Source organism: Hyposmocoma kahamanoa, unplaced genomic scaffold, assembly GCF_003589595.1.
Source record: "Hyposmocoma kahamanoa isolate Upper Pololo Valley unplaced genomic scaffold, ASM358959v1 86, whole genome shotgun sequence".
NCBI lineage: Eukaryota > Metazoa > Arthropoda > Insecta > Lepidoptera > Cosmopterigidae > Hyposmocoma > Hyposmocoma kahamanoa.
In genome coordinates, this window is record NW_020654289.1 from 10034982 (window position 1) to 10049536 (window position 14555).

Sequence of the window (14555 nt, forward strand, 5' to 3'; positions counted from 1 at the left end):
ATCGACTTATATATATATTTATATATATATACATATATTTTTATATATTATTATTATATTATATTAACAGTATTTCGAATTATTTGTATGTGTGAAACTCTAGGTCTTGATGTATATTTATATTATGCATCATTATTAGTAAGGCGGTTGTTTTCTGAATTTCCTGATTTATGTTCAATTACACGTATAAAACGTATCAGATGACTAGCATCAGATATCTAATATGTCCATATAATGTTAATGCATACCCGGCATATATTATAGGTTTAGGTCACTTTATTCAAGGTTGTTTAAGGTACCCCTTCCGAGTATTTATAATATTTAGTTATTTATACCCCCTCTAGACTGAACTTTGTAAATATGATAGAGGATAATCCCAAAACTTGTGTATTAGGGAGTTATTGACGTGCCCAAACTTTTTTAGTACAACTTTGGATAAAAGCCTTTCACACTATTACTTATGGTTAAGCTTTGGCGAGTTATTACGCGATAGAAGCATTTAGGGATGATGTACTTTCGGATAACTGTACTTTCGTTTCATTGAAAATCTATGACTTCAAATATAAGGTGAGTGGGTGTTAACCTTCTAAATATTAAAATAGAAATAAATTACTTAGTTTTATTTATGAAAGTTTGTAAAAGTTGAAAACAGATATCGAATATTTACTAGTTGTTGGTATCAACTTCTCATTATATCTGTTTATATCACATACGTTCCCCAAACCCTGTAGGCACGGGTCCGGGTTGGATGTATAGTTAGGTTCTTTAGTGAGCTTTTAACTTGTAGCTTTATATTTATTATAACGACATAAACGTTCGTAATTTGGGCAGGCAGTTTATGAACCGTTTATTATTTATTCTGATTTAATTCAATTATTTGAAAGAGCAGTAGTACACTTTCACAGTTAACATGTATTCTTCAATATTCCACGTTGCATATATGTATACGTAATATACAAGACTGCTAAAGTAAGGGGAGCGGCGAATCCCGGTGGAACAAGTTATCAAGTGATAATGACTTTGTTAAGCGGCAATAAGCATTATCAGGAGTTCAGAAGAGATATACTTCTAATTATCTTTTGTTATAACAAGTCATTGAATGTTCCAAATTTGTCAAACATGTGATATACTTGAAGTCGCACTGGTACAAAATTATAAACTACAGCCTAAGAGTGGTTGCACACGGCGAGTTTTAGCAGCGATGCAAACGCGTGTCCGTGAAACGCGCAATTGCATCGCTACACTTGCGATTTATACGCGATTGCATCGAAACGTGCGACTGCGTCAATACAAACTTGCATCGATATAAAGGCGTCATTGCATCGATACAAACGCGCGTTTGCATTAATGCAATCACCTAAAAATTCCAAGTGTAGCGACGCAATCGCGTCTTTGTATCGATGCTGTCGCGCGTTTGCATCACTGCTCAAAGAAGACGATTAGCTACTGCATCGCGTTTGCATCGCGCTTGCATCGCTGCTAACAGTCGACGTGTGTTACAGCTCTTAAACCTTGTCTTTGGAGGACATAAATTAAAATTGTAATGTCTTCGGATGTTCAAATTTCAAGTCGATCGAATAAGTGCAAATAAACCAAAAGAATCATTTTGTGATTGAGATTCCTACACCAACTCAGAAAAGAGCGGATGATCTATATACATCTGACAAGATAATCATTAAATATAGCTAAAAACCAGATTATATAGAGATAAGGTTCCAATTTAATTTAGCTATTTAGCTGTAATTTGCAAAAATCGACAGCAACTTGTTATTGTGAGAAGAAGTCACCGATTGACGCAATGCCGGAGGAAGAGGCAAATTCTTCACGAACCGAAAACGATGAAAATACTATAATAATTTACATCCAAAAATCGTAAATGTTATAAGTTCTCGTCCTGCCTTTATACGAACTTACTAAGCCAGTAAGTAAGTGGCTACATTTGTTTCCTTGTATTTCGTACGGCGCACCGTGGTAATTTTGTTATGAATATATTTTCTATTCGTAGACATTTTCTGAATGTAAATAGTATATTTCAGAGTATTACCGTTTATTATAACGAGCTCCTTTCTTGTAGGTAATATCAATAAAAAGGCTAGATATCCGTTAAGGAAAATGTATACCTTTATTTTCTTAATATGTTAGTAATAAGAAAATAATATTAAAATGATAATAAAATAAATAATATTGAGAATGAAAGAAAGAAATGAGAAAATTTTGTTTTTTCAAGCCTAAGAATTAGATTAATAAGGTTGCAGGTGACGAAATTTTGTAGGTATCGTAAAATAAATGACCGTTTTACACGCGTATGGTTAGGCCTGTATGTGACAAGTGACGAACGAACGAATCGTGAGTCTGGTGGTAAGCGACACGCCTGTTCATAAGAGTTGCAGTGCCGCTCATTGTTTTAAATCACAAAGATCTGAGGGGCACTGCCACTGCGCCCGTAAGACATAAGTAGACAAGTCCCATGTGCCCGTAATTTCACTAACACCCTTACCCTTCTAAACAGGAACGCAGTAATGCTCACAATACAGCTTGGCGGCAGAAATGGGTAAGATGGTAGTACTTCCCTGAACGAACTCTTTCACAGGGAGCTATATTACAAGGGGAGGGGGAAGGGGGAGGGAGGGAGGTATATTACAAGCGCAAACAATTATTTAGCACAATGACAAAATTAAGCACGTGTATATAATAATTTTTTAGTGCTGTGTAATATATTATACAACACTAAAAATTATTTACAATCCCAATTTTTTTTTAAAAGCCCCAAATTAGGGAAACCCTGTGTCGCGGGTGTCATGGACACACACGTAGATAAACACAAATTACTACCAAACTCACGAGACAAATAAGTGCAAACGCCATACAAATATTTTTCTCGGCCCGGGAATCGAACTCGGAACGTCTGCGTGGCAGATCAGCATGGTAACCGTTCGGCTACGGAGGAAGTTAAACTAAAAAAATGTACTCCTTCAGCTTTACTTATATTCACACTTGCTCCTGCACTTACATATGTAATGGATGCACCATTTATACTTTATTGTGTATTTTATTTCAACTTATACTTTACTCGTAGTTATATTATTGCCTACAAATAACTTGGTCCCTTTCGTTGGTCCTGATTGAAAACCAACGCCTTAGGAAACTTTGGCACAAGCTGAGCCAGCACCCTTTCACCGCTATGACAATACTGTTATGTTTTTACTTTTGTATTTAATCTGTATTTGTGCCATATAGTCAATAAAGTTTTTATCTATATGGCTCTGTTAAATATCAACTGGCCACCTTGGACTCAATCGAGAAACGTGCTAAGAGGCTTATGCGTGACTCGGAACTAGTAGAGGTGAAGCGTAGAAGAGTAGAAGTAAAATTGCTTGAGTATCGGTATTCTACAGGATATATCACGGAGAGTGTGGGACGGAATTGCATAATTTGATTCCGCCTTCCCCTTTCCATCATCGGGGCACTAGGCGTAGACTGGGGTTCCACCCCTACGCTGTGAATAATCCAAGGATTCGCACGAAGCGTCTCGCTTCCACATTTATATGGCGAACAGCTTTGGAATGGAATTCCCTGTCGCAGACTTATTCCCTGATCGTTGTAACTTGGACCTTTTCAAGGCGAGAGTGAATAGGAATTATTTAGGTGTGCATGCTACATCGTCGACCTCATCGTCACTTTCCATCAGGTGAGATGGAGGTTATTTGACGTGTCTCACATGTTTTTTATAAAAAAATCTATCTATCTAATTTAGCAATTGTTTTCTTGTGGTTGAGTTTCTAGCCTTGATATGGAAAAAATGGAAACTTAACAAAATAAATTTATAAATAATACACAATATATATTACATATATAATAATGATCCGCAACATATATATGTTGCGGATCATACACGAAATAAGTTTAGGATGATTGACAAGGGGCGCGACAGATCTGAAGGTTTCTATTGGGAATATAAGTATCATATATTATTTATATCGTTCATTATATTTTTTATCATAAAAAAAATATTGACAGTAAAATTGTGTTCTAAATATGCTATATTTTTAGACAGTGTATCAGAAATCAAGCTTCCATAATTTTTTACTGTCAAGTTTTGGACTTTAGAATTTTTCTTTGTAATTTCTAACTGGACAGTGATTTCTTTTTAAGTGAATGAACTTGCTCTTGACCACTACCTAGCCCTGGAGCAACGATAGGATCTACGATGGAACCAGCTCGTCTAGAAGATACCTGTTCAGTCGCACCACAAAGATGCTCCAGTTGTATATACTCGGAAATACAATCGCAGGCAATGAATTTTATGCCTGGGCTTTGCGGCTAATAAAAGACGACGAAAAGTCTGGAGGGAGTATCGACCAAGTAAAGATGATATCCCGACGTACGTCTGGATATCGGATGGTAAAAGGGGGAAGCGGGATGAGCTGATGGAGCTCATGGGTACACTCACCGAAATATATTTTGTAGAAGTGTCCAGTAGAGTGCCGAGGTTGGCCGAGTACCTATAATCTTTGCCTGTACTTGAACTCCTTATATGCCTCCGTGGCCGAACGGTTACCACGCTGGACTGCTACGCAAGAGGTCTCGCGTCGATTTCTGAGCCGGGAGAAATATTTATATGGCCTACATTTATTTCTCTCGTGAGTTTGGGCGTAATTTGTAGTTGTCAATGTGTGTCATTGGCACCGAGACACAGGGTCCGTAGTGTGGGGCTATGGGTGTGTGCGTTACTATTATATTATTATTGTTATTATTTTCGAAGATAGTGCTAAGACGAGCGTAACTATTTCTAACTTCTTCCTTCTTATAGAGCGACACATCTTGTCACCTTTGCTCTTGTGCAAAAACTGCGATACATCAGACAAGTATTTATAACAGGCAGCCGGATAACACTATTAATTATTTATTTCATGTTTTCTTTTTTTATGATAACAAGTGACAGGACGAACAAGTTGTGCATCTGGTGGTAAGTGACACGCCTGTCCTTAACAGTTGCAGTGCCATTCAGAGCTTTAAATCGCAAAGATCTGAGGTGTACTACCTCTGCGCAATCACCCTGAGACATAAGTTGGAAATTCCCATGTGCCTGTTATTTCACCCTTACCCTTCAAAACCGGAACGCAGTAATGCTTACATTACTACTTGGCGGCAGAAATAGGTAAGGTGGCAGTACTTCCCTCGATGAACTCTTTCACGAGGAGCTCTGATACTACTAAAATTTTTGTTGTACTGTTTCCATTTTGTTTTATTATATTTTAGCATTTAAAAAGCCTACATTTTTAAATTTAAACATAAACCTTTAAAACTGTCACTTAACCTTTAACTGTGTAAACAGTTAAAGGTTACATGTTACTAACTGATACTTAGTGTTGTTAAAAATCTCTTAAATAAAATACTACCTATTTATTAAAAATAATAATCTTTCAGACATTTTTTAAATTTACATTATTTGGATCATCTCTAGTAAGCTGTTTAATAGGCACGGAAAACATTTCTTTCAGATTCTACCTCCATAATAGTTAGTTACTCTCGGGATTACGAATTTACCCAAGGTCATCTACTTTGTATTATAGTTATTATCAACAGCGTTCAACAAAGCGCCACACATACGCTCCTCTGCTCTATGGTTATTGACCGCTAGAAGATGTTTATGTTGTAAACTAACCAGAAAAATTTCGAATAATTTATTGATCTTATATTAATAAAATGAATGAATATATAAATGTCATATTAATGTTTTTCTCCAACAGATATTTGGAATTAATCTTAACCATCTAAAATCCAGGAAACTGTAAAAGCGCTAAACGCCTAAAGTACAATTTTTTTAAATATCAAGTTACGGATCGAATAAGTCGTGTGCCTAGTGGTAAGCTACACGCCTGTACCATAGCAGTTGCAGTGCCACTCAGAGCTTTAAATTGCAAAGATCTGGGGGACACTGCGCCTGTCACCCTGAAACATGTCCCATATGCTTGTAATTTCATATGAACATAAAAACCCTCAGTTTTAAATGAAAAGTGCAATCGGAATTTCCCAAAGTATTTTTCAAGGTAAATCATGGCTTATGAAAAGTTTATAATGCTAAATTTGAATGCGATATTTTTATTTTAATGTGCACTGGTATTTTACGTGATCATAGGAATAATATTACCAGGGGCCCTCAGGCGCCACTTTACAAGTTACTCATTATTTTATTATGTACAATTTGATGTGCACGGTGCCTAGGACATTAATAAAACAAAAACTTTACACTATAGGTTATTATACAGATTTTGGATAACAAAATTCCATGTTACCCGTTTAGTTTTCGCAGGTTGTTTTGATCGATTATATTTGAAGTATATTGTAAATGAAAAATGTATTAAATGATGTTTATTTACAAAGAACAAATTCCAGAGTATTTTCCTTATTTTTCTCATGGGAATCGGCTTTACGAATGACTAATAGAGTTTAATAAATGTGACGATTTCAAGTGTAATTTGCTTACCTACGAAATAAAGTTTGGTATTATATTTGTCTCATTTATTGTCACATGTACACATAGTCGGGTGTTACAAAGGGATTACATTACGACTATAGTGTAGTACAAGACCCTGAATAGGTCACTGCAAGTCAAGATATTGAATACAATAAAATGAAACAAAAATTTAGAGTGAAAAAGGAGAGGCATAAACAAAAAATGTCAAAATTTTAAAATTGATATCAAAATAAATTAAATTTTTATTGAATTGATATTCAATTATTTTTTGTGAAATTACTCCACTAGTTTGTTATAATAATTAATACAAAGATCGAACACTCAGAAAAAACACTCAGAAAAAATTCCTTCGATCCGGTCGGATTCGAACCGACGTCTTCTTGCATACCGTGCCAGACGCTATACCAACTAAGCCACGGAACGAACCAACGGACCTCACGAATTCTTCTATGTGCTTGCGTCGTGTCTTTGTACTTGGTCTTTCAACGACTTTTTAGTCGTAGCGCCATCTATGAGAAAAATAGATAGATATATTATAGAGGAGGTCGAGAGAACGCAAATTAATTATCGTCTCACCAAAAATGACGTAAATATAAACTCATTATCAATTAATTATTAAGTATTTATAGTTTCATTCATTCATTGTGTTCAATTGGTGTGTGATTATTTAATAAAATATTTTGACATTATTTAACCATTTATGTAGTCTACAATTGTATAATAATAAATAATAGTTTTTGTTAGTTATACATATGTATATTTTCTTAAACTTTTAAAGAACAAGTATCATTCGCTTCATTTTTTTTATGAGATAAAGTATTTTATTGTATATTTCTATTGCACGTATGTGTATGTATGGGCTGTTTTGGTACATTTCTAATTTTGGTTTGAAAAGATGCAGTTAATTAATTACTCCTTCTCAAACTCTTTACATGTTTCATTTCTTGTATATGCTTCCTAATGAATGATGCTAATACGAGTATACAGCGAGGGCAAAGACAGAAGATTTTCTTTGATAAAGCATGGTCGGCAGGTATCTTGGGGGCCTAGAAACATGAGTATTCAAATGCATTTTTTTATAACATCAAGTGACGGGACGAATGTCTCTTTTATTCGTGCTACTAACCCTATATGCATGACGCCGTACTTTAGCCATGCGTAGTCGTAGGCGTAATAGCTCTCAAATGCCGCTTTGTAATTAGTGCTCATTTTGAAGAAATTAGCATACTTAGCGTAGGTAAATAAAGATAATTTTGATTTTAATGCTTCAGTGTACATTTTCCAATTTAGATGGGAAACGATGTTTAAATCTAATGAAATAAAGTTTTCAACTTCCTCATTGTTTAACATAGTAACTACAGTTTTAAGGTCCAGTTTTCCCTTTTAGTCAGATTATTTGAGTTTCTGTTTGAGTTTAAACGTTTTGTGGTGATGGTCTGAATAACAAATACTTCTTGTACTGTATGTTCGGCAAAGTATGTAGTCTGACTTATGTGACTGGATGTGATGAAACATCCGACGGGGCGAAAAACGTGCCGCGTTTATAACATTCAGTGACAGTGACGAGTAGCTAAGGTGCTAGCGCTGTAGCTAATATCTTTTTCTAATGAAGCAATGATTGCGATTGCCTTAAGATGAAGAATAGCTGTTACAAGGAAAAGGATATGGTCTGTTCACTCGACATGAATTATAGTAATATCAAATTGGTTGGGTACAACAGAACACACTCAGTAAGTTTTTCGTCATCAATATTTATGCAACTTAATGCATGACACGTCACAACACGGGCGGGACGGCTCCCGTGTAAGTCATCGTCACATAAATTTGAATACTATACTTCTATATTATTTAATGATAGTAACAATAGTTCCCTTTTCGTCTGGGATGATAAAAATCACATTACTACCTTTACATGACATGTTACATTAGTTTACAACTAGAACAAGACAGTCTTGTATTCATTAAGTAACGTGCATTTTTAAATAAAGAATTATTTATACAATCAATCAATACTGGGTTATTGAGACGTTGAGGCGCTTGTGACCTCGACCAAAGAAGGGCAAATGATGCTACCGAAGAACTTGTGCGTATTCATTTTCGAAGACAGAGAGATAGGGCGGGACAGAACCGAACCACCGAACAGGATTGAAAGCAAGGCTTGAACCCAAAAGCGGTCGTTCAAAGGGTAATTTATTATTTTTATTAGAGGGTCAAATCAGATCGTGAACTCAAAAGACAGAATAATGTATTTATGGATAATACTGGACAGCGTTTTATACCTACATAATAAGGTACTTATTGTGTACTTTACCCAGAAAACCGGCTAACATGTTTTGACAGTAAGGGTTCCCACAAACTAATCGAGGCGCAATCGGCTTTACCGCCGAAAAAAGCTTTATGTCTATTTATAAGTATGTATAAACCGGTTTCGTCGTCGGCCGGTGACAAGTCACGTAGTCAGTGCCGAAGCAATGCGAATGACGCCGTTTACATTTTTATTACCCTGGATGTTTATCAGTCTGACCGGCTCAAGCCATTTTTATGTCGATTTATTTGATGGAGTCCTAAGAGCTTTATCACACTGGCGATTTGAAAACGACGCGACAGCGCGGCGAGAACGCTGTCAAATCGCTAAGCGGCCGCAGCGTTGTCGTTGCGTGCACGCTGCGCTGTCGCATCGCTTTCAAATCACTCGCAAATCGCTAGTGTGATAAGGCTCTTACTCGAAATAGGTATTACGTTTTGATAATAAACTAGGTGATAAAAACCCAAGATGCCACATCTAGTGATTAAATAAGAGTTACAAAATTTTCGAAACTCGGGTTAGAAAATTATAAAACAAAAACAACGCCATGACTGACAGGGGCTCGAGGGGCTTGGACAAAGTGCGAGGAGGGAAATGATGAATCGGTTTATAAGTATTGTGGCTGTGTTATTTGTAGGTAATTTTGGTTGCCAGCAGTTAATGGGTATTTTCAAGGAGTTACAGGATATATAATGCCACGTTCCGGAGGCATGGTTTTCGACCGCTTTTAGCCGGTACGTTCTTTTAGGATCTTATCCGGTGTAAAGTCTTGTAAAGACTTTATTCTGTTCTCTTCAAAATCTTCTCCTAAACATCCACTTTTTCTGGTCTAAATTGTTTGTTTGTAGTTTTCTTTATCAGCAATAGATGTAACAATTATTTCTACGTACCGTTATGTATATTTGTAGAAAATATTTGAATAACATTTTTAATATAGTATTTTTACACGCAGTACATAAATAAATATACATTTTAATTAATATAATATGTCACTATATAATGTAACATAAGTATACTTTTTTTTAGTCTATTAAACGTTGTAGACTAATGAATAATAGAATACGTATCAGCAGTATAGAATATGTGTCAGCAGTGAACCTATAAATCGGTGAATTTTGGCGACCTCAGTGGCCCAACGGTTTATAATGTGAGCGCTGGATGTGGAGGTCCCGGGTTCGATTCCCGGTAGGACCAAATTGATAAATGAGCTTTTGTAAATTAGTTCTGATCTGGGTAATCCGGTTAATGCCCCGAAGTGAATTCCGTTGCTCTGGTACTCAAAGCATATCCCTGTGCTTTTTATTCCAAAGTTTAAGACCGGGCATTTGGTGTGGTTATCTGACACATAGTTATTATTATTTATTCGTAGCTGTTTAAATTTTTCTTTAAGACATTTTAGAGTCAAGTTATTTTTAAGTTCATTATTCAGCGAAGTGGAGTGATAGTGGGCTCAAGTTGGTCATAATTTATTTTACATCAAAACAAAAACACATTCAGGTTTTGTACAACAGTGTCAAAAGACAAGAAGGCGAAACTTCCACCCCAGAAGTAAGTTCTTCAAAGCACAATGTCAAAAAAATGTGGTTCGAATAGTGTAACAGTGAGTAAAAATATAAATGAAATATAAACAATAATCAAAGCTGTTGAAAAAATAGAAAAACAAAATACAGGGTAAAAGTCAAAAACAGAATGTATTTAAAAATAAAAAGAAAAGAAAACAATTGAATGGAAAATTACAAAACAGTACAAACAAAACCGTTAAAATACATGCTATTTTATTGTCACCGGTGTACAAAGGTGCACGAAAGGAGCTTACCCGTACGACGTACCATCGCTTTCCTGTACGTCATCGTCATGTGCATCAAGGCATCTCTAAGCTCTAGGCATCAATCGGCGTGTACCTTACGCAGATTGGCAAATCCTTTCACATTCATAGTGTATGCCATCGATACAATAAAAAGAAAACCGCTCTAAAATTTCTACATAACTTAATATATTTGATTTACTAAATATTCATTCGTAATTTTAGTTTCACTTGTGTTTGTGCTTTTTTAGGTTTATGCATCATCATCCATACATAGCTCAGCTTTTAGCTCCTTTATTAGGTACATTTATTATACATCATCATATCAAGCATTAAATATTTACCACCAAAGCGAATTTGATGTTCATCTTTTTAAAAAAAAGCATTAATTTATAGATAGCAATGAATAACGGCTTTATTTATTGTACTTATCGATTCGATCAATGATAAAGATAAAATATCTTCATTAAATATTGGGTCAATAAAATGGTGAGTGTTTATTTTTGCATTTTTCGTTGATTCGATTCCCGACTAAGGTAAGCCCGAGTAAGATAAGAAAACCTGTGAGTATAGTCGTTCATATTGAGAAAAATAATAGAACGTCTTCTTTAAATAAAACTAGCTGTCTTAAGCGTACAAGACTGTCCCATATCTCATTGATTTTTTCCATCCTGTATATTTACAGGTAAAATTGGTCGTTTTAAGAGCTTTACATTCTTTAATGGCACAAATAAAGGCATATGAATATCGTCATCAAATCAAAATTCATGGAATTTATGTGAAAATCTCAATTCCAAATAAGCCAAAGAGCATGGAAGAATGTGAAAAGCCCTTTTAAACGAGAAATGTGTACAAAATGTACCTATATATATTAATGGGCTTGATAGTTAACCTTTGTGGGATTAGTTTCTACCGCACAATCACTAACACTAACACTCTTTTTACATGACGATGGTAAGTTATAAACCACAGTTAACATAATGTCATTTTATCTAAATTTCATTTCATCTAGAAATAGGATTATTCCCGAAAAACGATATTCCTAATATTAGAAACCAAATCAAACCAAACAAATTCCATTCTGTTTTTTTTTATGTTCTAATCTAACCTAACCTACTGAATGGGAGCCGCAACCAAAATTTGACCTATCTAAAATACGTTTGTTTTATTTAAACCACCAAGGAAACAAGTGTCTAACAATAATAATTCTGTCAAAATAAAAATTCAGCATTATGAACTATATTAAGGGAAACCACTCTCCCTCCATAGCTCCAGCTTTTAATTTTTTTAGTATAGAATCGACAAGTGCCGTGGCGAGTCGAGTTTAAACTTATTATTTATGAAAAGTGATATTATATCACGAAAAAATTATCTAAACTGACAATATATTAAATAATTGTTATATAATATGAGCTTTATACATATTTTTTTTAATAAAATGTGAATGTTATATCAAGTTCAATTACCTACAGGAAGTGAAATTGGTCGACATAAAAATTGTATTAAATGAACGGTATTTGTTTTAAAATTAGTCTATTTGATTTAATTTGACACACTGTAGAGCGACGATTATTATTCCTATGATAGAAAAAAATGGATTTTATGAAACAACGACGACACTAAAAACACCTAGATCCGAGATAATGTAGAAAAGTTTGTTTTTCTACATTGACCCGGCCGCGAATCGTAAATTAGAGATGGCGACACCATGAAAACCGGTGTGCAAGCAGCTCGATCACGAAGATCGTCCTATGATAATAATCATAGTCATCGTCAACACGTTTTACGCGCCACGACCGGGCACGAGTCTCCTCTTACGAGATGCTTTAATCAACCTTTATAACGTTATCCCAATGTGAGTAGGTGTCATCACATATTTTCCAAGGATTATGAATTTTCTTCAATATGCAGATTCCGTCACGTTGTTTTCCTTCATTGTTAGCGAGATATTACTACTAAGTATTCATACATAACAAATTTATGTAACTTCAAAAAAAAAAAAAATGTGTCATAGGCAAATCTAAACTGGAATTAGTCACTAATTCCAGTATAGATTAGTATCGTAATTTTTATTTTTTGTGTTTTTTTAGAGTTGCTGCAACGCCATAGTGCATACTGATATGTTACATTTTTTTTTACTGAACAAACAAACAAATATCGCCCCGGGGCGCGATACCTGGATCTCGATATAGAAACAATTTTTTCCCACTTGGCTACCATTGCATTCAAAATATTATTATATATATTTGTAAATATTTTACTACTGATCAATTATAATTTTAGGTCATAACGACGCAAACTCGTTAACCCATGTATTCAGGCAACTTTTTATTGTATTAACACTTCTGCTTATACAATAAAGTTCAAGTGCATGATATCCTTAACGTAGCAGATACGCTGTCGCGGCTACAGCCTTTTGGAGGACGTTGAATTGATTTGACACGATTTATTATATGACTAGTTTTATTAAGGGCCGTTTTTGAGATGAAATAAATGCGGATATGGTTAATTAAAAAATAAAAAGTGTGTACTACAAACAAAACAGATAAAAAATATTCAAATGTTTCATTGATGGAAACGAACGAAATTAATAACGGGTTTTAACATATCACAACAGATTTTTTTTTGCTAAGAAAAGATGTTATGACTCTGGTATTACATAAAAAGAGAGAAGCGTGTTATCCCGAAATCCAACTGAAGCACGATTATTACAAATGTAACTTGAGTTCAAATACTGAATTACCATATTCAATTTTATGTTGAATAAAACTCGAATCAACCATTGTCATGAAATAAATGCGTTCCCCCTAAATCAATTTCCGTGAGCTTAAGTACGGAGTATTTTGGTGCCAAATGTAAAAGAAGTAATGGTTTTACGACCACATAATAAAAAAAATTCTCTCTCAAATGAATAACACATAAATATAATTCTCAGTGTCTTATTTTTGAACATTTCCCTATAACGTTTGAAATATTGTTTTCCTTGTGGGAAGTCACAGCCAAGTTACACGCATACGTAACGTATAATTAATGATAATTTTAAATTTCAGTTTCCTCATGACAAGGAAGTTTGTGCTATGTTCTGTTAAAACCCATATAAGTCTCATTTGGAGCCGAGTGCTAAAGCCTTACCTGTCCATGGTTGACGAAGCCATGTCGATGAGCGAGCTCTGTAGCCTGATGGTACCCTCCAGGTACATGGACCGCGAACTGATGATGATATACATCGTAAGAAGGTACACAGTCTACCACTGTCATCAACACGATCACGCCGAACGCGAACATCACGCCACACGCGCATTGCACGTTACCTATCGTCTACTTTCATACTAACTACTCGTTAAAAAATTGAATTTCTTAAAATCACTCGTGCTGTTTTGAAACCAGTATTTTGGAAGTAGAGACGTCTGTTCTGGAGAACGCCTCTCTGAAGACTGGCCGTTGGTACTGGACGTGTTTCCTTCTATTTTGCAGGGCGCATGCGTTAAAGTTGGCGCCCTTTCTTTAGCCTACTTGATGTCCTAACGTATTGTATTCTTGCCGCCAATTGACTTGGAGCACTTAATTGTTGGGAAACTTTTAATATATTTTCACGATTTTTTTTCTACGAAAATTTTTTATAATTAAAAGGTTCCCAAATTATGAAAAAAGGTTCTCACAATGAAATTCAAGCGTTTATGATGAAACTAATTTGGTAGTTAACAGAGTTTGAAAAAAGCAATTACGGTTTTTGCGATACAGTCACTAATTTTAAATTAATCTTCAGTTATTAATAAGAGTGGAAGAAATTTTTGGTGGTACAATACCAGCAAAAATTACAAGAGCAAGAATATGGTTTCAAAGATTTATTTTGCTCATTTACTAATTTAACCCTTTCAACGGTACTTAAATAGAACCGCACATAAAAATGTCAGTAATTTTCTTGCCGTAGTGCTTATATTGATTCAATATAAAATGTTCAATGTAAG

At 34.9% G+C, this 14555-nt stretch overlaps 1 protein-coding gene across 1 annotated transcript in view; it reads right to left on the reverse strand.

Annotated features, from left to right (window-relative positions):
* The window catches only part of LOC113234620 (furin-like protease 2), a 54580-nt gene extending 40708 nt beyond the window's left edge, over positions 1–13872 (reverse strand). Inside the window, exon 1 of the mRNA XM_026469974.1 lies at positions 13720–13872. Coding sequence (XP_026325759.1) covers positions 13720–13872 — 153 coding nt within the window. The remainder of the gene's footprint in view (positions 1–13719) is intronic.
* Between the last annotated feature and the right edge of the window lie 683 nt (positions 13873–14555).